Source organism: Bos mutus, chromosome 3 (assembly GCF_027580195.1).
Source record: "Bos mutus isolate GX-2022 chromosome 3, NWIPB_WYAK_1.1, whole genome shotgun sequence".
NCBI classification, from domain to species: Eukaryota; Metazoa; Chordata; class Mammalia; order Artiodactyla; family Bovidae; genus Bos; species Bos mutus.
This window is the reverse complement of record NC_091619.1, coordinates 57,419,122-57,442,840: the sequence shown is the minus strand read 5'-3', so window position 1 is coordinate 57,442,840 and position 23,719 is coordinate 57,419,122. Positions and strand designations below refer to the sequence as shown.

Here is a 23,719-nt window from a genome sequence, read left to right as displayed (position 1 = left end):
TAGATTTTGGAACTAGATTACCTGGCTTTGCCTCCCAACTTGGAAACTTCCTATTTCTAAAATCTTAGGCAAGATACTTAACCTCTCTTTGCCTCATTCTCATCTGTGCCTCATACAGACAATATGTATGCCTATCACATGGAACTGTGAGGATTAACTGAGCTTTATATGTAAGTGTAAAGCATTTAGAATAGGGCCTGGCACATAGTAAGTCCATGCAAGTGAGAGCCATAATTACTGTTGTTAAATAACATAGAGTTTCAATTATGTTTAGTACACTGAACAGAAGTAGGATATATTCTAACCTTTTCTAGAATCTAGCTTATTACCAGCTTTAGTACCAACTGTTTGATGTGACTTTTATATCACAGATATATAACTTTTGCAAAACAGGTTAAAAGTAACTGGAAAATGCTACAAAAGCTTCAATTATTTTTTCATTTGTTTTTAGGTGAGGACAAAGCAAGAATCAGAACTGAAACTCAAATCATTTGTTCCTCCATATGTGTGTAATTTGACATTTTAAATTTATGCTAATTTTTTAACTTATTGCTTTTTAAACTATAAACTAATTTTTAAATTTCCTGTATGTTTTAGGCTCTTCAACCAGAATTATATTTGCTTCCTATAATGGATCATTTAGGAAATATTTATTCAGCATCAGCAGCAGTTTCTTTAGATGAACAGCAGACTAATAATGGTGTTGCTGAGCCTGATGGAATAATACACAGACCACGTAGTGTAACTCTGTCAAAGGAAGAACCTGGAACAGATCCTAGTGTTTTAGAAAATGCTTTGAAAGAACTTCTTGACAAGAATCAGGAAGAAGGTGATTTAAACTGGAATAAAGTTGTTATAGTACATTTTAATAGTCAAGTCTGGGCAAACTCTGGGCAAATCTAGCCTTACAAATACAGGCAATATAATAGGAAAGCTCCAATTCAATTTGGGGATTTTTAAAAATAGTTGTACGAGTTGGGAGGAAAAAAAAAGACTAATCTAAATACTATGCTAAAATAAAAATAAAATCAAAATACAACACAAAGTCTACCACCTTTTATAATTTCAGATAAAGTTAAGGCTAAAGGAGAAGAGAAGGGAAGTGATTGTTACATAAAACCTTATTGTTATAAGTTCAGAAGTATCTTATCCAGGCAAACAGTATCAGGCCAAAGCAAAATAACTTTAATATTGGGAGACATTTGGATTTCAAAGATTAAAATTTTTGTATGATTACACATACCAACTTACTGGTAATTTAGTTCTCAAAAAGTGGTAGGTTTTTAAAAACTCAAACTTATATAAATTAAGCTGGTACTACACTCTAAGAATATATTGAAATAAGTTAGTTGGATTTTTTTTACCTGGCTGCATACAGCAAATAAATTGTGATGGAAAACCAAATATACTAAAAATTTATGAATTAAATGAAACCCCCTCAATTAATGACAACACTCTTTACAGCTACAAAATACACTTATTCTTAATTAGTTGCATTTTTCTTCATCTTCAATAATAACAATTATTGCATTCTGTATTCTAAGTTTATACTATGCCTAGTGATATTCCAAACTTAGTCTCTTCTTGTGTGTGTGTGTGTGTGTGTGTGTGCTTAACCTTAGGTACATTTAACATGGGCTTCCCAAGTGGCACAATGATAAAGAATCACCTGCCAATTAAGGAGACACAAGCGACACGGGTTCTATCCCTGGATTGGAAAGGCCCCTGGAGGAGGAAATGGCAGCCTGCTCTAGTATTCTTGCCTGGAAAATCCCAAGGACAGAGGAGCCTGAGGCTACAGTCCGTGGGGTCTCAAAAGAATCAGAAACGACTGAGCATACACACATTTAATGTGATCAGTGAGAGTCTTTACCTTATTTTTTTTATCTAGGTATATCCCTGCAGTTATATATATGGCTTTCCAGTTATGGTATCAATTAGAGGTTAAATGAAAAAACACCTGGGAAAAAAGTTCATTGTGGAATTCCAGTAGTCCTGAAAAGTACAAGATCAAGTAACTAATGAAGTAGGCAATTACCCTACATAAAGTTATGAGTAGTATCATATTTTATACCCTAGGCTACTGGCCAAGTCCCTGAACTATGCTACTTTCACAAAACCCCAAAAAAGTATTTGACTGAGAATATTTAATCTTATGAATTTTGTGTAATTGTAATTTTTAAATAGTATTAATTTCTTGGTGCTTCACATCAAAAAAATTAACTATAATTTAACTGAGAGCCTAGTGTATGCTCATTTTTAAAAGTTCTAGAAACATCAATAACTATTAAGAAGAAAATAAGGATTAACAATAGTTTCACCATCCAGAGATAGCTGTTGTAAAGTGAAAGTGAAAATTGCTCTGTCGTGTTTGACTCTTTGCAACCCCTTGGAATTCTCCAAGCCAGAATACTGGAGTGGGTTGCCTTTCCCTTCTCCAGGGGATCTTCCTACCCGGGGATCGAACCCAGGTCTCCCACACTGCAGGCAGTTTCTTTACCATCAAGGGAAGCCCATAGCTATTAGTATCTGTTAGTATTTTGGTGTATATTCTTCCAATTTTTTTTTAGTTCATATAAATATGTTTTAACTTTTGAAAAATGAGGACACATACAAACTCTTTTAAATCCTCTTCTTTTAGAAAATGTCACAGACATGTCATGCCAATAAATATAGATCTACATCATTATAGACTTCTCTTGTGGTATATTTGTTTATATAACCTTGATTTAATATTCTTGCTATTATGAATGATGCTATAAGCAACATTTTTCTAAATACAATGCATATATTCTAAATAAATTCTAAATTTATGCATTCTAAATACATGCATTTATCCTACTATCTTCTTAGAAGTTTAATGGCTGTTTCTCAGGGAATGTGTTTTGTTTGTTTGTTATTCTTATATTCATCTGTTTTATTTTTTAGATTCCATGTATAAATGATAACATATAGTATTTGTCTTTCTCTGACTGGTATATTTCACTATGCTTCTTAAAAGAGCTTTCCAACCTTGTGTGCCTCTTTCTGGTCACTCTTCCTCCTTCCCCAATAAAAAGAGTGCTCTGATTTTTTTTTAATTACATATTTTTTGCAGTGCTGAGTCTTGGTTACTGTGTGCGGGCTTTCTCTAGTTGCAGTTAGCAGGGGTTGCTCTCTAGTCACAGTGCACGGTCTTCTTATTGTGGTAGCTTCTCTTGTTGCAGAGCACTGGCTCTAGGGTGTGTGGGCTTCAGTAGTTGTGGTGCACAGGCTTGGATGCCTCGTGGAATGTGAATCTTCCCAGACCAGGGATCAAGCCCATGTCCCCTGCATTGGTTGGTGGATTCCAAACCAGTGACCACCAGGGAAGTCCTACTTGATTTTTTGAGATAATTATTTTCTTACTTTTTTTATAGTTTTATTACAACCTCAATGTGTATTCCTTAATAATAATTTAGTTTTGTCTCTTTTGAATTTTATTTATAATCATATTGAAACTTTTTTCTTTTACTTGACATTATAACTGAAAGATTCAACAATGTTGTCATGTATAATACTATTTCATTTCTTTTTACTGTTGTATAATATTTTATTGTATGATCATATCATGATTTATTTACCTATTCTGCTGACAGACAGTTGGTTTCCAATTTGGGGCTATTACAAATATGCTATTTTGTACATTCTTGTACATGAGTCCTAAATGCATATGTGCAAAAGAATCTCAAAAAAGTATACCTAGAATTAGCATTGTATGTATATGTTCAACTTTACTAAATAATTTCCATGTGTTTTCCAAAGTGACTGTACCCAGTAACAAAAAGTTGTTTCTAAAAGTTGTATCAAAAGTTCCCGTTGAACCATAATCTTGCTGTCAGACTACATTCTGGATAATTTGTTCACCTCTTTCTTCCAAATCTACCTTACCAATTCTCTTTTTAGCTATGTCTAATCAGCTATTAAACCCTTACACTGAATTTATAATTCCAAATATTCTATTTCTCTTTTCTAGTCATTCTCTTTGCTTAAACATTTCTTCATATGTTTCATGGCCATTTGGATTTGTCTTCATTCAAGTGTTTTGCCTATTTTATGTTCTCTTAAATATTGATTCATTTTGTTGTTGTTGTTCAGTCAGTCGCTCAGTCATATCTGACTCTGCAGCTGCATGGACTGCAGCATACCAGGCCTCTCTGTCCTTCACCATCACCCACAGCCTACTCAAACTCATGTCCATTAAGTCAGAGATGCCATCCAACCATCTCATCCTCTGTTGTCCCCTTCTCCTGCCTTCAATCTTTCCCGGCATCAGGGTCTTTTCTAATGAGTCAGTTCTTCACATCAGGTGACCAAAGTATTGGAGTTTCGGCTTCAGCATCAGTCCTTCCAATGAATATTCAGGACTGATTTTATTTAGGATGGACTGGTTGGATCTCCGTGCAGTCTAAGGGACTCTCAAGAGTCTTCTCCAACACCACAGTTCAAAAGCATCAATTCGTTGGCACTCAGCTTTCTTTATGGTCCAACTCTCACATCCATACATGACTACTGGAAAAACCATAGCTTTGACTAGATGGACCTTTGTTGGCAAAGTAATGTCTCTGCTTTTAAATATGCAGTCTAGGTTGGTCATAACTTTTCTTCCAAGGAGCAAGCGTCTTTTAATTTCAAGGCTGCAGTCACCATCTGCAGTGATTTTGGTGCCCAAAAAAATAAAGTCTGACACTGTTTCCATTGTTTCCCCATCTATTTGCCATGAAGTGATGGGACTGGATGCCATGATCTTAGTTTTCTGAATATTGAGTTTTAAGCCAACTTTTTCACTCTCCTCTTTCACTTTCATCAAGGGGCTCTTTAGTTCCTCTTTGCTTTCTGCCATAAGGGTGGTGTCATCTGCATATCTGAGGTTATTGATATTTCTCCTGGCAATCTTGGTTTCCAGCTTGTGCTTCATCCAGCCCAGCATTTCTCATGATGTACTTTGCATATAAGTTATTAAAGCAGGGTGACAATATGTACAGATATTTTTCCAGCAGTTGTTTGTATGTGTATGTGTGTGTGTGTGTATATTTCTATATAATTCACTCTAGATTTTAGTTTGTGGCTTGTCTTTTTATTCTCTTTAGATTCTTTTGAGGAAAGGAATTCTTAAATCTTGTCAGCATGTTTTCACAATTACAGAGATGAGTGTTGATATTTTCAGCTCTGTTTTGTTTTGTGCATTTTGAAGCTCCTTTATGAGATGTATGCACAATTTAGGATTGTTATGTTTTCTTGAAAAAAATTGAATTCTATGTTATTATGTAATGTTTCTCTTTATCTCTGGTAATGGTCTTCAACTTGAAATTCACTTTGATATTAATATAATCACTCTAGCTTTCTTTTTATTAGTTTTTTGATGGTATATCTTTTTCTATTTAACTTTTATCTGACTTTATATTCCAAATGGGTTTCCTATAAACAACATATATATATACCTTACCTTTTAATCCAGTTTGACCAACTATGCCTTTTATTAATATTAGGCGTGTTTAGACCATTTACATTTAATGTAATTACTGATGTGGTTGGTTTTAAATGTACCATTTTATTATTTATTTTCTATTTGTCTCATCTGTTTTCTGTTTCTTCCTTGGCTTTTTTTTTTGTTGAGTAGTTTTTTTTTATTCAATTTTATCTCCACCATTGGCTCATTAGTTATTCCTCATTTTAAAAAGCATTTAGTGGTTACTGTAGGTTGATGGTCAGAAAACACCTTTTTTAAAATTTAAATCCATGCCCTACGGCTTATTTTTTTATAAATAAACTTACTTGAACACAGCCATGCCCTTTCATTTACATATTGTCAATGACTGTTTTTGCACTGCAATGATAGAGTTGAGTAGTTGTGACAAAGACCATGGTCTACTAGCCTGAAATATTTGCTGTCTGTATCTTAAGAAGTGTCTCCAGGATATACATTATATATACCTTTAATTTGAAGTATACTTTCAGTTATATACAACTTCATACATAGTATAAGAACCTTACAGCAATATACTTCTCTTCCCTCCCTCAAATCTTCTGTGCTATTGTTGTTATACATCTTGCCCCTATATGTGTTACAAACTCCATAATACATTTTTATTGTTTTTGCTCTTAGTGTGCATTATCTTTTTGTGTGTGTGTGTGTGCATTATCTTTTAAAGAAATTAAAAATAAGGGGTAAATGACTTTTTTAAATTTAGGAGAGAATTTCTTTCCCCTAACCTAGTAGTAGTAAACCAGTGCTTTGTATGTTTGTGATCCTGGGCCCAAGATGATCCTGCCAGCTTTGCTTCTTTCTTTCCTTTAGGCTTTATCTAAGACTAGGGGTGGAAAGGTTTTCTATACCCTCCTCAGTAATAAAAATTTATTTATTTTTTGGCCATGCTAGGTCTTCATTGCTCTGTGGACTATTCTCTAGTTATGGCAAGCAGGGGCTACTCTCTAGTGGTGTGTGGGTTTCTCACTGCGGTGGCTTCTCTTGTTGTGGAGCACAGGCTGTAGAGCACAGACAGGTTCAATAGTTGTGGTGCATAGGCTTAGTTGCACCACGGTATGAGGCATCTTCCTGGATCAGGGATTAAACTCGTGTCTCCTGCATTGGCAGATGGATTTTTTACCACTGGGCCACAAGGAAGCCTCCTTTTTACTTCTTCAAACAATGACAATTACTTCCTCCAATGCTCTGCCAAAAATGAAACATCTTATTTTCTCCTTGGAGGAAATTAGAATCTGATTTCTTATAAACTTAACTCTGATGAGTTCAGTTATTATTTTATAGATGGTGTTTTTCTCCTTGTTCGGGTGGGAGCAGTTTTGTCTTTCTATATCCTCAGCAAAAGTGGAGCTGCAGTTCTTTAGTCAAGTTTGTCAGCATTTTCTTTCATGATAAGTGCTTCCTCTGTATTAAGATGTCTTCTTTAAAAAATCCCTTTGCTGTGAGGATATGGCCCTGTATTATATTACAAATATTTTATGGTTAGCTTTTCACATTTAGTTCATTAATATACCAGGAATTTATTTTTATGTGTGATGTGAGATGAAGTTCCTTAATTTTTATCATATGTGCACTATCATTTATTGATGTTAGTTGTACAGTGTCTTAAAATTGTCAGATTACTTTTTAGTGGTGCTTGAGAATACAAAATATCTGAGCTCTAACATTGTGATATTATCAAAATATAACTGGTAAAAATATGCACAGCATATTTCATTGGTTCTTTAATGAAGGAGAAAAGATGTATTTCTTATTTTTTCATATTAGAATGGATAGTCATTTCTATTAGTTATCTTTTAGTCTTTTCCAGCACTACACATCTCTATATTTTTTGACATGCCTCAACTTTATCATGTTTAATCTTTGATTGTTGTTGCCCCCAAGCTAGTACACTTTCTTATTTCTTTCATTCCATCATTCTTCCAGTTGTTCAAACTTAAAGCTTTGAAAATTTCCTTATTGTAAAATGATAGATTCTTAGTTTAAAGGAAACTTAAAAACCATCTTGAGTGGCCTTCTTGCTTATATCTCCTTTCTAGTCTATCTTCTAGACTGCCATCGGCATCATTCTTGTTACAAGTTGGATTATTTATCTTCCTATTTAAAAACCCTTGAAAGAGTCACTGATTAAGCCCCCTTAAAAAGGCATAGAGAACTATTCATATTCTTAACTTCAAATCCGGATTACAAATGTTGGGCCATGCAGCCCAATTCCAGAAAGCTTTCTTCACATAGATTATGATATGAATGGAGCTTTCAGGCTTTGTTTAATGTGGTAGTTGGTTCAATAATTTTTACCTGGTATTAGTAATAATACTATTATTATTGCCTGGAAAATTCCATGGACAGAGAAGCCTGGCAGGCTATATATAGTCCATGGGGTGGCAAAGAGTTAAACACAACTAAGCAACTGAGTACACACACACACACACACTGTTATTATTATAGTTTGGTGGTAGGAAAGGGAGGAAGAAGCACCATGTAGTACAACTGGAGGTAGGTAGGGATTTAGCTGCAAAATCCTTGTTTGCAAAGCTACAAAGTTTTGCAGGTAATGGAAAGCCATTTAAAGTTTTTAACAGGAATGGTGTAATTGGATTTCAGTTCCAGAAAAACAATGTGGGAGACAATATGGAGACTAGACTGAGGTGATAAAGACCTAAACTAGGAAATGCTATGGAATGGAAATCAGAACTTGAAGTCTAAAGCCTTCTAATGATTGCATACTGTGCAGAAAGTGTTTTATATGCACTATTGCCATTTTAGAGCTAAGGAAACTGAAGTGAGAAATAACTTACCTGAGGTCACACATGCTGTGATAATGCCTGGACGGGAACACTTACATGTTTGTGTATGTAAAATAACAAATGACATGTGCTCTGTATTTATACCCTGTGCTTCCCAGAGGAGGATCCTCAGAATACTATTTTAAAACATACTTTTGGCAAAAGCTTTTTAGAAACAACTAGATTTGAATAAAACCCAACTTAGCTCACCTTGTATATATTGTACATAAAAACAGAGAAATCCTACAATAGGTGTGTGTCTTTATGGGATTTGTGTTCCTGTTAGGATTGCTTTAATCCAATTTTCCGCAAACTGAATTTACCAAAGAATTCTCCTTTTGCAAAAACTAAAGGTTTCGTGAAATTCAGTTTGGAAATAATAAAGTTCATGGAGATATTGAAACATGGATAAGAATATATAGTATATACATGTAAATATTATTTTAGTATTTTCTTAATATTGTAAACTTTCTTTGCTATGGGTGGATATCAGCATCAGCTGGGGGAAAAGCTACTCCAAATGAGAATCAGTTCGGAAATAATCAAACTGGAAATCCTGAATTGCCAGGATCACAGGAAGATTCAGATAATGATTATTTTAGCGACAGTAAAAGGTAATTAGTGTGAATGTTGATTCTACATGTCATAATCTATAAGAGTGAGATAGCCAGGGTACTGTCTTAGAATCTTCTAATTAAAACAAGGACCAGGTGAAGTTAATGACATTTTTAGCTAAAACCACCTTGATTCTGATGTTTACTGTTGTATACTAGTATTTCCCTCCAATATAATGGGGGATAATGTATTGCTTAAATTTATTCTATTGTTATTATTTTGTCATCAGGGGCAACCTAAATGGCAAAAAAGTTTCTGTCCTCGTTTTTGTTTCCTAGAATTAATTTTTCTGGCTCTTTTACATTCCTGGTTATGGTAAACTAATCATTATGCTTGTGTTTCACATTGGTATAATTTCAGTCAAAATTATAGTACTTAAACCACAGTTTGCATACAGCCTTTTGCAATTAAGGTAAGAAATTTTATAAATAATTATTCTCAAAATAACTATAAATAAAGTATGTTTATTAAATTTCCAGTTAGTTTACCTTGCTATCAACATTGGACTGTGATTTGAATTTAGCTATAATGGACGAGTCTGAGCAAACTCCGAAAGATAGAGGACAGGGAAACCTGGTGCACTGCAGTCCATGGGGTCACAAGGAATCAGACATGACTTAGCGACTGAACAACAACATAATGAAATATTATCTTATAACTCACGCTAAATGTAGTTTATGTTAATCATTAATGAGTTTGAAAGATAAAATAATAGTTTTGAGATGACTTTAAAATTTTTTAATGTTATATTTGTGTTTATGGAATGTTAAACAATTTAAAACATGAAAAGCTAATATTCATGGAATCATTTTTAATATGACTTTCAATTTTATCATTCCCTTTTAAGTCAGTTTCTTTGGAAAAATGAAGATGACAGAGCTAATATCATTAGAAGAGAGGATAATCCGGTATGATTTCTAAATTTTTCTTAAATGTGATATTGTACCATATTTATACTGAAATTGAAATGAAACTGCAGATTAAAATGCCTAAGTCTTCTACCTTATACACATTAGAGACGGGGGAGATAAACCTCAAGAAAATTCAGGAGCCTGCCAATTCAGTGAAATTTCTGGGGGTTTTATGGTCTGGGAGATATGCTGAGATATGCCCTTTAAAGTAAAAAACCAGGTATTTGAACCTTGCCCCAGCTACTACTGAAAATGAGTCACTCGATATAGAGTCATTTGACCTCTTTCAAATTTGGAGATTTATTGCATTCAAATGTGTGGCTCCAATATTTCCTTTTTTTTTTTTTTAAATCAAGTAATCTAAAAGACTACCAACTTTGGGCAGAAACAACTCACAAAGTGATCCAAGAGACACAGCAAACAGTGTGGCCAGTTATGTGCTAACATTCTTCTAGTCCATTGATACTTGATATGTAATAGGTTGGAATGCTGAATGGAGTCTGAGACAAGTCCTAGTAGAAGAATCACAGCTCGGAGCCTTTGAGTTTTGGAGTAAAGGCATGCCATCTGCAGCAAATAATTATTTTGTTGTTGCTAGATATTACTAAAACATGCTATCTTCATACTTAAAAATGAAATTTTTCCACCTGGTGGGTACTGAATGCTATTTCACTATGGCCTGAATTTTAATTTCCCAGGTTACCCATACAGTTGGTTTGATCCTGTTTATATAGTTTATGGGCTCCATTTTAATAACTTTTTTGAAGAACTACCTTTTCAAGTAGTTGAAGTATTTTTCTCTTATTGCAAATCAAGATACTAACTTCTCACTTCTTCTTGTTTACATCTATTTGGTATACCCCATCTTCCTCCTCTACTTTTTCCCCCAACTTTTCTGGATTGCATTGTTTTAGGTACCTCTTTATAGGCATCATAAACTTGGGTTTCATTTTGTAAACAGTCTGAAAGGCATTTTCATTTAGTAGATGAGTTATCTCCTTCTATGTTACGATGGGATTGATATATTTGACCTCAAATTTGTCATTTTACTTTGCTATAATTACTATGTGGCTTATTTGCACTTTCCCCCTTCCTCGAATGTAGGAAGGTTGAATCTTATTCTAGTGTTTACCTTTATACTAATACAAGTTTTTGTTAGTATTCCTCACCCTCCTTTTTCCTTTTTTAAAATTTATGCTTCTTCAAAAATTTGAAATTTTTGATTCGTTACCTCTAAAATTATCCTCTGACTCCTACCTTACATTCAAGGTGATTAAAAAGTCATCCCTCTCTCTTTTCTTCCCTCATATACTTTTAGTTGTATCATTTCTACTTTGTCAAAGAACAGAACATTTATGGGCTGTGCTTCTTGTCTTCTCCTCACCCTTGTTTTAGTCTCAGATCTATAATTAAATACGTTCAACACTTACTGCCAGTTCTTTTGCACAAGATTTTTCAATCATTTCCTGGCTGGGTTAAGCTCCACTTATTTAAAAAAAAAAAGCTCCTACATACAATATTCCTTTACTTCTTCCATATTTAAATCTGTCTAGAGCAGGAATAGACAAACAAGGCTCAAAGCCAGTTTAGTGAAGCAAATGGGACCTAAAAAAAATTTTTTTTTAAGTTGGAAAAAGAAGAATTATGACAGATACCATTTGTGGCCTGCAAAACCTAAATTATTTATTCTGAGGCCTTTTATAGAAGAAGTTTGCTCATCCTTGCTTTGAGCCTTGATACTTGATGGATAGCTTGATTGTCTGTAACATCCTCGGCTTATGCAATTTTTCCTTGAATTTATTTAAATGTTCCCCTATTGATGTCTTATTTTATTTGTTACTATTAAGAAGTGTGATGCCAAATTGATTTCATTTTCCTTGTAAATTGGTTTGGGTATTTTCTTCTGGAAGGCCAGAGTATTCTTTTAATGTGTAGTAGTTTTATCAGGCTGTACTTCAGTTGAGAGTTCTAGGTCTGGTTTTTATGAGTACCTAGTGGTTCCATTGGAGAAGGCAATGGCACCCCACTCCAGTACTCTTGCCTGGCAAACCCCATGGATGGAGGAGCCTGGTAGGCTACAGTCCATGGGGTCGTTAGGAGTCGGACATGACTGAGCGACTTCACTTTCACTTTTCACTTTCATGCTTTGGAGAAGGAAATGGCAACCCACTCCAGTATTCCTGCCTGGACAATCCCAGGGATGGGGGAGCCTGGTGGGCTGCCATCTATGGGGTCACACAGAGTCGGACATGACTGAAGTGACTTAGCAGCAGCAGAGGCTCCTTTTAGGGCTTCCCCGGTGGCTCAGCTGGTAAAGAATTCAGCTGCAATGTGGGAGACCTGGGTTAAATCCCTGGGTTGGGAAGATCCTCTGAAGAAGGGAACAGCTACCCACTCCAGTATTCTGGTCTGGAGAATTCCATGGACTGGGGAATCCAGTCCGTGGGGTCGCAAAAAGCCAGACATGACTGAGCAACTTTCACTAGTGGGCCCTTTCAGTATGAAGATCAAGCCTTCTTTTATTTCAACAAATTATAGTTCTAGAAAACAATATAAATAGCAGATCCATTCAATGTTTTTTTTTTTCAGGGACCCCAGTTTGTCTTTATTAGTTCTTCTTTACCTTCTATTTCTATTACTTTCTCTCTGATCAAGTTTACCATTTCTTTTTTTTTTTTTAATTTTTAAAATTAATGTATTTATTTTAATTGGAGGCTAGTTACTTTACAATATTGTAGTGTTTTTTGCCAAACATCGACATAAATCAGCCATGGGCACACATGTTTTCCCATCCAGAACTCCCCTCCCACCTCCCTCCCCACCCCATCCCCCAGGGTCATCCCAGTGCACCAGCCCTGAGCACCCTGTCTCATGTATCAAACCTGAACCGGCAATCTGCTTCATATATAATATACATGTATCAACGCTACCCTCTCAAATCATCCCACCCTCACCTTCTCCCACAGAGTCCAAAGACTGTTCTTTACATCTGTGTCTCTTTTGCTATCTCACATATAGGGTCATCGTTACCATCTTTCTAAATTCCATATATATGTGTTAGTGTACTGTATTGGTGTTTTTCTTTCTGACTTACTTCACTCTGTATAATAGGCTCCAGTTTCATCCACCTCATTAGAACTGATTCACATGCATTCTTTTTAATGGCTAATATTCCATTGTGTATATGTACCATGGCTTTCTTATCCATTCGTCTGCCATTGGACATCTAGATTGCCTCCATGTCCTAGCTATTGTAAACAGTGCTGCGGTGAACATTGGGGTACACATGTCTCTTTCCATTCTGGTTTCCTCAGTGTGTATGCCCAGCAGTGGGATTGCTGAGTAGTATGGCAGTTCTATTTCCAGTTTTTTAAAGAATCTCCACACTGTTCTCTATAGTGGCCATACTAGTTTGCATTCCCACCAACAATGTAAGAGGGTTCCTTTTTCTCCGCACCCTCTCCAGCATTTATTGTTTGTAGACTTTTTAATAGCAGCCATTCTCACTGGTGTGAGATGGTACCTCATTGTGGTTTTGATTTGCATTTCTCTGATAATAAGTGATGTTGAGCATCTTTTCATGTATTTGTTAGCCATCTGTATGTCTTCCTTGGAGAAATGTCTGTTTAGTTCTTTGACCCATTTTTTGATTGGGTCATTTATTTTTCTGGAATTGAGCTGTAGGAGCTGCTTGTATATTTTTGAGATTAATTCTTTGTCAGTTGTTTTGTTTGCTATTATTTTCTCCCATTCTGAAGGCTGTCTTTTCACCTTGCTTATAGTTTCCTTCATTGTGCAAATGGTTTTAAGTTTAATTAGGTCCCATTGTTTATTTTTGCTTTTATTTCCATTATTTTGGGAGCTGGGTCATAGAGGATCCTGCTGTGATTTATGTCAGAGAGTGTTTTGCCTATATTTTCCTCTAGGAGTTTTATAGTTTCTGGTCTTACTTTTGGATCTTTAATCCATTTTGAATTTATTTTTGTGTATGGTTTTAGAAAGTGTTCTAGTTCATTCTTTTACAGGTGGTTGACCAGTTTTCCCAGCACCACTTGTTAAAGAGATTATCTTTAATCCATTGTATATTCTTGCCTCCTTTGTCAAAGATAAAGTGTCCATAGGTGCATGGATTTATCTCTGGGCTTTTTATTTTGTTCCATTGATCTATATTTCTGTCTTTTTGCCAGTACCATACTGTCCTGATGACTGTAGCTTTGTAGTATCATCTGAAGCCAGGCAGGTTGATTCCTCCAGTTCCATTCTTCTTTCTCAAGATTGCTTTGGCTATTCGAGGTTTTTTGTATTTCCATACAAATTGTGAAAATTATTTGTTCTAGTTCTCTGAAAAATACTGTTGGTAGCTTGATAGGGATTGCATTAAATCTATAGATTGCTTTGGGTAGTATACTCATTTTCACTATATTGATTCTTCTGATCCATGAACATGGTTTATTTCTCCATCTATTTGTGTTATCTTTGATTTCTTTCATCAGTGTTTTATAGTTTCCTATATATAGGTCTTTTGTTTCTTTAGGTGGATTTATTCCTAAGTATTTTATTCTTTTCACTGCAATGGTGAATGGAATTGTTTCCTTAATTTCTCTTTCTGTTTTCTCATTATTAGTGTATAGGAATGCAAGGGATTTCTGTGTGTTAATTTTATATCCTGCAACTTTACTATGTTCATTGATTACCTCTAGTAATGTTCTGGTGGAGTCTTTAGGGTTTTCTATGTAGAGGATCATGTCATCTGCCAACAGTGGGAGTTTTACTTCTTCTTTTCCAATCTGGATTCCTTTTATTCTTCTCTGATTGCTGTGGCCAAAACTTCCAAAACTATGTTGAATAGTACTGGTGAGAATGGACACTCTTGTTTTGTTCCTGACTTTAGGGGAAATGTTTTCAATTTTTCACCATTGAGGATAATGTTTGCTGTGGGTTTATCATACATGGCTTTTATTATGTTGAGGTATGTTCCTTCTATTTCTGCTTTCTGGAGGATTTTTATCATAAATGGGTGTTGAATTTTGTCAAAGGCTTTCTTTGCATTTATTGAGATAATCATATGGTTTTTATCTTTCAATTTGTTAATGTGGTGTATCACATTGATTGATTTGCAGATATCAAAGAATCCTTGCATCCCTGGGATAAAGCCCACTTGGTCATGATGTATGATCTTTTTAATATGTTGTTGCATCCTTTTTGCTAGAGTTTTGTTAGGATTTTTGCATCTATGTTCATCAGTGATATTGGCCTGTAGTTTTCTTTTTTTGGGGGGAGGGGGCATCTTTGTCTGGTTTTGGTATTAGGGTGATGGTGGCCTCATAGAATGAGTTTGGAAGTTTACCTTCCTCTGCAATTTTCTGGAAGAGTTTGAGTAGGATACGTGTTGCTGCTGCTAAGTCGCTTCAATCGTGTCCGACTCTGTGCGACCCCATAGACGGCAGCCCACCAGGCTCCCCTGTCTCTGGGATTCTCCAGGCAAGAACACTGGAGTGGGTTGCCATTTCCTTCTCCAATGCATAAAAGTGAAGAGTGAAAGTGAAGTCATTCAGTCATGTCCAACTCTTAGCGACCCAATGGACTGCAGCCTACCAGGCTCCTCCGTCCATGGGATTTTCCAGGCAAGAGTACTGGATACGTGTTAGCTCTTCTTTAAATTTTTGGTAGAATTCAGCTGTGAAGCCGTCTGGTCCTTGGCTTTTGTTTGCTGGAAGATTTCTGATAACTGTTTCGATTTCCATGCTTGTGATGAGTCTGTTAAGATTTTCTATTTCTTCCTGATTCAGTTTTGGAAGGTTATACTTTTCTAAGAATTTGTCCATTTCTTCCAAGTTGTCCATTTTATTATCATATAGTTGCTGATAGTAGTCTCTTATGATCCTTTGTATTTCTGTGTTGTCTGTTGTGATTTCTCCATTTTCATTTCTAATTTTGCTGATTTGATTCTTCTCCCTTTCTTTCTTGATAAGTCTGGCTAATGGTTTGTCTATTTTATTTATCTTCTCAAAGAGTCAACTTTTAGCTTTGTTGATTTTTGCTATGGTCTCCTTTGTTTCTTTTTCATTTATTTCAGCCCTAATTTGTATTATTTCTTTCCTACTAACCCTGGGGCTCTTCATTTCTTCCTTTTCTAGTTGCTTTAGGTGTAGAAATAGGTTATTTAATTGACTTTTATCTTGTTTCTTGAGATAAGCTTGTATTGCTATGAACCTTCCCCTCAGCACTGCTTTACTGAGTCCCATAGGTTTGGGGTTGTTGTGTTTTCATTTTCATTCATTTCTATGCATATTTTTATTTCTTTTGTGATTTGTTGGTTATTCAGAAGTGTGTTGTTTAGCCTCCATATGTTTGTACTTTTAATAGTTTTTTCCCCCCTGTAGTTGACATCTAATCTTACCAGACTATGATCAGAAAAGATGCTTGAAATTATTTCATTTTTTTTGAATTTACCAAGGCTAGATTTATGGCCCTGGATGTGATCTATCCTGGAGAAGGTTCCATGTGCACTTGAGAAAAAGGTGAAATTCATTGTTTTGGGGTGAAATGTCCTATAGATGTCAATTAGGTCTAACTGGTCCATTGTATTATTTAAAGTTTGTGTTTCCTTGCTAATTTTCTGTTTAGCTGATCTATCCATATGTGTGAGTGGGGCATTAAAGTCTCCCACTATTATTGTGTTACTGTTCATTTCCCCTTTCATGCTTGTTAGCATTTGCCTTACATATTGTGGTGCTCCTATGTTGGATGCATATATATTTATAATTGTTATATCTTCTAGATCAAAGGCTTGACCCTTTGGTCATTATGTAGTATCCTTCTTTGTCTCTTTTCATGGTCTTTATGTCAAAGTCTATTTTATCTGATATGAGTATTGCTACTCCTGCTTTCTTTTGGTCTGCATTTGCATGAAACATCTTTTTACCAGCCCTTCACTTTCAGTCTGTATGTGTCCCTTGTTTTGAGGTGGGTCTCTTGTAGACAGCATCTATAGGGGTCTTGTTTTTGTATCCATTTAGCCAGTCTTTGTCTTTTGGTTGGGGCTTTCAACCCATTTACATTTAAGGTAATTATTGATAAGTATGATCCTGTGCCATTTACTTTGTTGTTTTAGGTTTGAGTTTATACACCTTTTCTGTGTTTCCTGTCTTGAGAAGATCCTTTAGCATTTGTTGAAGAGCTGGTTTGGTGGTGCTGAATTCTCTCAGCTTTTGCTTGTCTGTAAAGCCTTTGATTTCTCCTTCATATTTGAATGAGATCCTTGCTGGGTACAGTAATCTGGATTGTAGGTTTTTCTCTTTCATCACTTTAAGTATGTCCTGCCAGTCCTTTCTGGCCTGAAGAGTTTCTATTGAAAGATCAGCTGTTATCCTTATGGGAATCCCCTTGTGTGCTATTTGTTGTTTTTCCCTTGCTGCTTTTAATATCTGTTCTTTGTGTTTGAGCTTCATTAATTTGATTAATATGTGTCTTGGGTGTTTCATCTTGGGTTTATCCTGTTTGGGACTCTCTGGGTTTCTTAGACTTGGGTGGCTATTTCTTTCCCCATTTTAGGAATTTTTCAGCTATTATCTCCTCAGGTATTTTCTCATGGCCTTTCTTTTTGTCTTCTTCTTCTGGGACTCCTATGATTCGAATGTTGGGGCATTTGACATTGTCCCAGAGGTCTCTGAGGTTGTCAGCATTTATTTTAATTCTTTTTTCTTTTTTCCTCTCTGCTTCATTGATTTCCACCATTCTATCTTCCACCTCACTCATCCTATCTTCTGCCTCAGTTATTATACTGTTGTTTCCCTCCAGAGTGTTTTTGATCTCAGTTATTGCATTATTCATTATTGATTAACTCCTTTTTATTTCTTCTAGGTCAAGTTTACCATTTCTTTATGCTTAATTTTCTTTGCTCCTTTTATTTCTGTTCTCTATTATGCTTACTCTATTTTTTTTGGTCGTATCTGTTCCTGTTCGGATATCTGTTATTCATTTCTGAGACAGTTTGTTTTCTTCTTTAATTTCTTGCTTCAATTTGGTCAATTTCCATTTTACATCTTCCTGGGTTTTTGTTTTTCCATTTTTATTCTGAATGTCTAAATTTGTGATTTATGGTGTTCATTAATACCTAAAATGCTTTGAATTCATTTAATACAATCTATGTTGGGATATTGTTAATTTTTTCTGCCTCTTGGCTGCTGGTTTTGTTTTGTTTTAGTTCTCAATTTTGAGGGTTTTCAAAAAGTAACTTAGCATGAATGTTACATTATTTTGTAGATGTTGTCTTTGCTTACTTGTGTTGGATTTTTCTGAATCAGTAGTAGGTGTTCTTACAGAGGAACAGGGAGTAGTGTTCTGGTGGTTTAGTTTAGCTTGTAGATTAGGAGTGCCCTCTTCTGTTGTTATAATAAAATGCAGTTGTTTATTTTTAAATAAATGGGACATTTGGGGGAAATGGTCTTTTTTCTTTGTATACTTTCTTACTGATTTAATTCAGCAGAGCTCTTAACTAACTTGACCACCTTTCTTTCTCTTACTACCTTGCTTAACAGAACATCTCTTGCTTCTGAAGCATTTTCCTCTCACCTAGTAACTATGTTTTCCCATAATTACCACCTCTGGTCCTCTACATTTTAAAAGCCCCTTTCTTTTAGATTCCTCATAGAAAGAGCTCTGATTTACCAGTTCATACCCTATCTCTCAATATTTCTTCACCACATGTAGGACCCTTTCCTTTAAGACTGAATTGTGGTTAATGTTCACTGTGTTATCTGTGTATTGTCTCTCTAATGCATAGTCCCCATCTGACTCTGCTTAGATGTGAGCTCCTAAGCACACACAGCTGGCCTAGAGTGTTTATTTCTCCACTTACATGTAAATTAAAGTATATGTAAATTAGAGGATTCTGTGTCCTACTTACACTGCAGACATAAGTTATGGGTGATTATATTTGCTTTCTTTTTATAGTAGTTGAGAGCATGTGTGGAGAGATTCTAATTTAGGTGGTTGCCATTATCCTGTGGGAATCTGACCTTATAAGTTAACAAAATAAAATGCAATAAACTAGAAAAAATAATAAAACAAAGTAGGGATAAGGGTTTCTTAATGAAGATAAAAGTAGAAACTAATAAGTTACAGAAGTAAACAGCCTAGTAGAATTGAAAAGAGTTCAAGATCTATAAAGTGGTAGTGGCAGAAACATCAACATCAGTAAGGCTTGAGGTAGTTTATCAAAAAAGGGTAGAGACACAAAAATTAGGTGAGATGAAGGCAATGTAACACAAATACAGAGGTGATAAAATATATGAGAATATAATGTATGCTAAAATTTGAAAATGTGCTAGGATGTCCAATTTTCTAAGCAAATATAAGTGATCAAAATTGGCTCAAGAAAAAAAAATTCAATAGCCATCTGAGAAACATTTAAAAGTTGTCATAACAAATAATTTATTTGTCATAACAAATAAAAGAAATCTTGGAAGGAAATCATGCTTAGAAAGGAATATGGATTCTTTTATTTTTCTTCTTTGTAAATTTTTAGTTTGAAGCACCTGTGATATAACATCCAAGTAATAGAGGAATGGAGAAAATAGAGCACTAGAGAGGGTCTATAGTTACAAAGGTAGATTTTGGAGTTCATCACCTTATAAGTAAAAAACTGCATTACTGTTGGCATTATCAGATGCTTACAAATAGGTGAAAAATAATGTGTAGCCCTACCAGATCTTACTGATTTTCATGTTTGCTTACAGCTAGGTAAAACAGAGTACATCCCCCTACCAGATCTTATTGATTTTCCTTCACTTCCTTGTCAACCTGCTCTTTCTCCAGGAATAACTGATATACCTTTATCACAGACTGAGAGTAAGTATGATGATACTATAAGTACAGATGATTCTATGAGGTAAAGTTAAATAATGTTAATGAGGAGTTAATTGTTTAATGTGTACAGTTTTAGTTTGGAAAAATAAAGTTTTGGAGATGAAGGGGTGGTGATGCTTGCAAAATATTATGAATGCACACAGTGCCATTAAACTGTACATTTGAATATGATTAAAATGGTAAATTATGTATATTTTACCACAAAAAGTTAAATTATTTTAAAGTATATGATTGTTATGTTGATTACTGCATATGTGTGTCACTAGTATTATTTCTACATTTTAAAAAATATATTCTAAAATATACATTTTTCTATGTAAGATTTAAGTACAATAACTTTGGACCCAAGATAAATTTACTTAAAGAATTAAATCAAGGGATATAACTACACAGCTTTACCTAGTTTCTATGTGAAGTTGCTCAGTCGTGTCCGACTCTTTGCAACCCCATGGACTGTAGCCTACCAGGCTTCTCCGTCCATGGGATTTTTCAGGCAAGAGTACTGGAGTGGGTTGCATTTCCTTCTCCAGGGGATCTTCCCGACCCAGAGATCGAATCCAGGTCTCCTGCATTGTAGGCAGACGCTTTACCCTCTGAGCCACCAGGGAAGCCTACCTAGTTTCTATACATATATATATAAATGCAAAAGAAACATACTGTATTGTTTACATATATATAAATCTCCTATAAATACTGAAATGACTCCTTAGTGTTTTCCACAGTGGCAAATCACTGTACTACAGGTAGAAAAACAGAGTTTGGGGTAAAATTTATACTTGCTGTTTTAAGCATTTTTTAGTTTTATATTCTATATTTTAGGACTTGACCCATCTTTTAGCTTTTAGGTATTTATGAGTATGGCTTATAATCTATTAGGGGACAAGATTATTGAACAAATGAAACAAATAGAGGAAGAAAGAAGATATCTGGAAAGAATTAGAAAAGAACTAATGAAAAAAGCTGAAAGGCTATTGGAACAAGGCAAATTAAAGCGCTATCATGGTAAAATTTATTACATCTTTTATCACTATAAAGGAAACTCAAGGTTTACAGAATTTATCCCTGTAAATTCTGTGCCTGTGATTTATTTTACAGAATAAATCACAAAATGATATTTACTGTTATACTGTTATAGTCTAAATAGTACACTATTGATATAGATTCACTATAGGAAAGATGAAATCATTGTTTGACTATTTTATACACTAAATGCAACATGCTTTTTATTAAAATTCAATTATTTTTTATTTTAATTTATTTTTTTATTGAAGGGTAACTGCTTTACCGAACTTCATTGTTTTCTGTCAGATCTCAACATGAATCAGCCATAGGTGTACATATATCACCTCCCTTTTGAACCTCCCTCCCATCTCCCTGCCCCATAGGTTGAGAGCCCCTACTTGAGTTTCCTGAGCCCATCCAGGAGTCCAAAGTCAAGTGGACCTTAAAAAGTATCACTCCAAACAAAGCTAGTGGAGGAGGTGATGGAATTCCAGCTGAGCTATTTCAAATCCTAAAAGATGAGGCTGTGAAAGTGCTGCATTCAATATGCCAGCACATTTGGAAAACTCAGCAGTGGCCACAGAACTGGAAAAGGTCAGTTTTCATTCCAATCCCTAAGAAAGGAAATGCCAAAGAATGCTCAAACTACCTTACATTTGCACGCATCTCACACACTAGCAAAGTAATGCTGAAAATTCTCCAAGCTAAACTTCAACAGTATGTGAACCAAGAACTCCAGATGTTCAAGCTGGATTTAGAAAAGGCAGAGAAACCAGAGATCAAATTGCCAACATCCATTAGATCATAGAAAAGGCAAGAGAGTTCCAGAAAAACATGTACTTCTGCTTCATTGACTGTGGCAAAGCCTTTGACTGTGTGGATCACAACAAACTGTGGAAAATTCTTAAAGAGATGGGAATACCACCTGACCTGCCTCCTGAGAAATCTGTGTGCAGGTCAAGAAGCAACAGTTAGAACTGACATGGAACAATGGACTGGTTCCAGATTGGGCAAAGAGTAAGTCAAGGCTGTATATTGACACCCTGCTAATTTAACTTACACGCAGAGTATATCATGCAAAATGCCGGGCTGGATGAAGCACAAGCTGGAATCAAGATTACAGGGAGAAATATCAATAATATTATATATGCAGATGATACCACCCTTATGGCAGAAAGCAAAGAGGGATAAATAGCCTCTTGATGAAAGTGAAAGAGGAGAGTGAAAAAACTGGCTTAAAACTCAACATTCGGAAAACTAAGATCATGGCATCCAGTCCCATCACTTCATGGCAAATAGATGGGGAAACAATGGAAACAGTGACAGACTATTTTGGGGGGCTCCAAAATCACTGCAGATGATGACTGCGACCATGAAATTAAAAGACATTTGCTCCTTGAAAGAAAACCTATGTCCAACCTAGACAGCATATTAAAAAGCAGAGACATTACTTTGTCAACAAAAGTCCATCTAGGCAAAGCTATGGTTTTTTCAGTAGTCATGTATGGATGTGAGAGTTGGACTGTAAAGAAAGCTGAGTACCGAAGAATCGATGTTTTTGAACTATGGTGTTGGAGAAGATTCTTGAGAGTCCCTTGGACTGCAAGGAGATCAAACCAGTCAATGCTAAAGGAAGTCAATCCTGAAAATTCATTGGAAGGATTGATGCTAAAGCTGAAGCTCCAATACTTTGGCCACCTGATGGGAAGAACTGACTCATTGGAAAAGACCCTGATGCTGGGAAAGATTGAAGGCAAGAGGAGAAGGGGACAACAGAGGATGAGATAGTTGGATGGCATCACTGATTCGATGGACATGAGTTTGAACAAGCTCCAGGAGTCAGTGATGGACAGGGAAGCTTGGCATGCTGCAGTCCATGGGGTGGCAAACATTCGGACATGACTGAGTGACTGAACTGAACTGAAAGGCAGTTAATTCCATATATACCTTTTACCCTTTCTATCTTCTAATACAACCCAAAATGTAAGCCTCTTGAATTATTTAACATCTCTCAAATCATTATCCTATGCTTCCTCCACCCTTTCTCATTTTTTTTCATTTCTATAAGTTCTAACAAATCTGTTTCTAATTATTGCAAGGAAACTATTTTTCTTACCTCATTTCTCTCATTCATTCACCCATTCATTCAATTTAGCAAAGCAAACAGACACACATACCAAAAAAATTGAGCATCTAGGGGAGACTAAGGGACTCAAAGAAGGCTTCAAGAGTGATATCTAAGCTGAGATTGAATGATTAGTAGGAAATAACCAGGAACTCTGAAGAAAGGAGTAGAAGGAGAAGATAAGATTTAGATGGCAGAGGGAAAAGACTGAAGGCATGGAGCCAAGAGGAGGCACACTTCAGATTCTAGTATGGTGGGTGGTGGTTTAGCCGCTAAGTTATGTCTGACTCTTGTGTTCTCATAAACTGTAGCCTGGCAGGCTCCACTGTCCATGGGATTGTTCCAGCAAGAATACTGGAGTGGATTGCCATTTCCTTCTCCAGGGGATCTTCCTGACCCAAGGATCAAATGGCAAATTCTTTACTGACTGAGCCACCAGGGAAGCTCAGATTCCAGTACATCTACCACTTTTCCTGGAAGCCTTTCTTGATCTCTTCCATTTGATTTAGGTGTTTTTCATCTGTACTCCCATGCATAGAATCTGTAATTCCTTTATCATAGCAGTTATCTGGATGTATCACTACTGCTTAACTTGATCATCATACCTCCACTGGACCATAAACACTTTGAGGGCAGGGACAAGATTATGTTGGCTTATTACTATCTCCCCAGCCCCTAGAACAGTGACTAAGCTCAGTAGGCACTTAATAAACACTTATTTAATACATGACTGTTAAAATTAATAAATGTCAGCTTTTAAAAATAATTGAATTTTTAATGCTCTTGCACTGTTGGTGGGAATATAGATCGATACAGCCACTGTGGAAGATGGTATGGAGATTCCTTTAAAAACTAGGAATAAAACCACCATATGACCTAGCAATCCCACTCCTAGGCATATGCCCTG

The 23,719-nt window shown here is 35.6% G+C and overlaps 1 protein-coding gene across 1 annotated transcript in view; it reads left to right on the top strand.

Annotated features, from left to right (window-relative positions):
- Positions 1 to 23,719, top strand: part of SPATA1 (spermatogenesis associated 1) — a 58,864-nt gene that overhangs the window by 24,759 nt on the left and 10,386 nt on the right. The window contains 6 exon segments of the mRNA XM_005887413.3: positions 452 to 505; positions 598 to 829; positions 8,789 to 8,903; positions 9,752 to 9,812; positions 19,556 to 19,667; positions 20,562 to 20,687. Of these exon segments, the coding sequence (XP_005887475.1) occupies positions 452 to 505; positions 598 to 829; positions 8,789 to 8,903; positions 9,752 to 9,812; positions 19,556 to 19,667; positions 20,562 to 20,687 (700 nt within the window).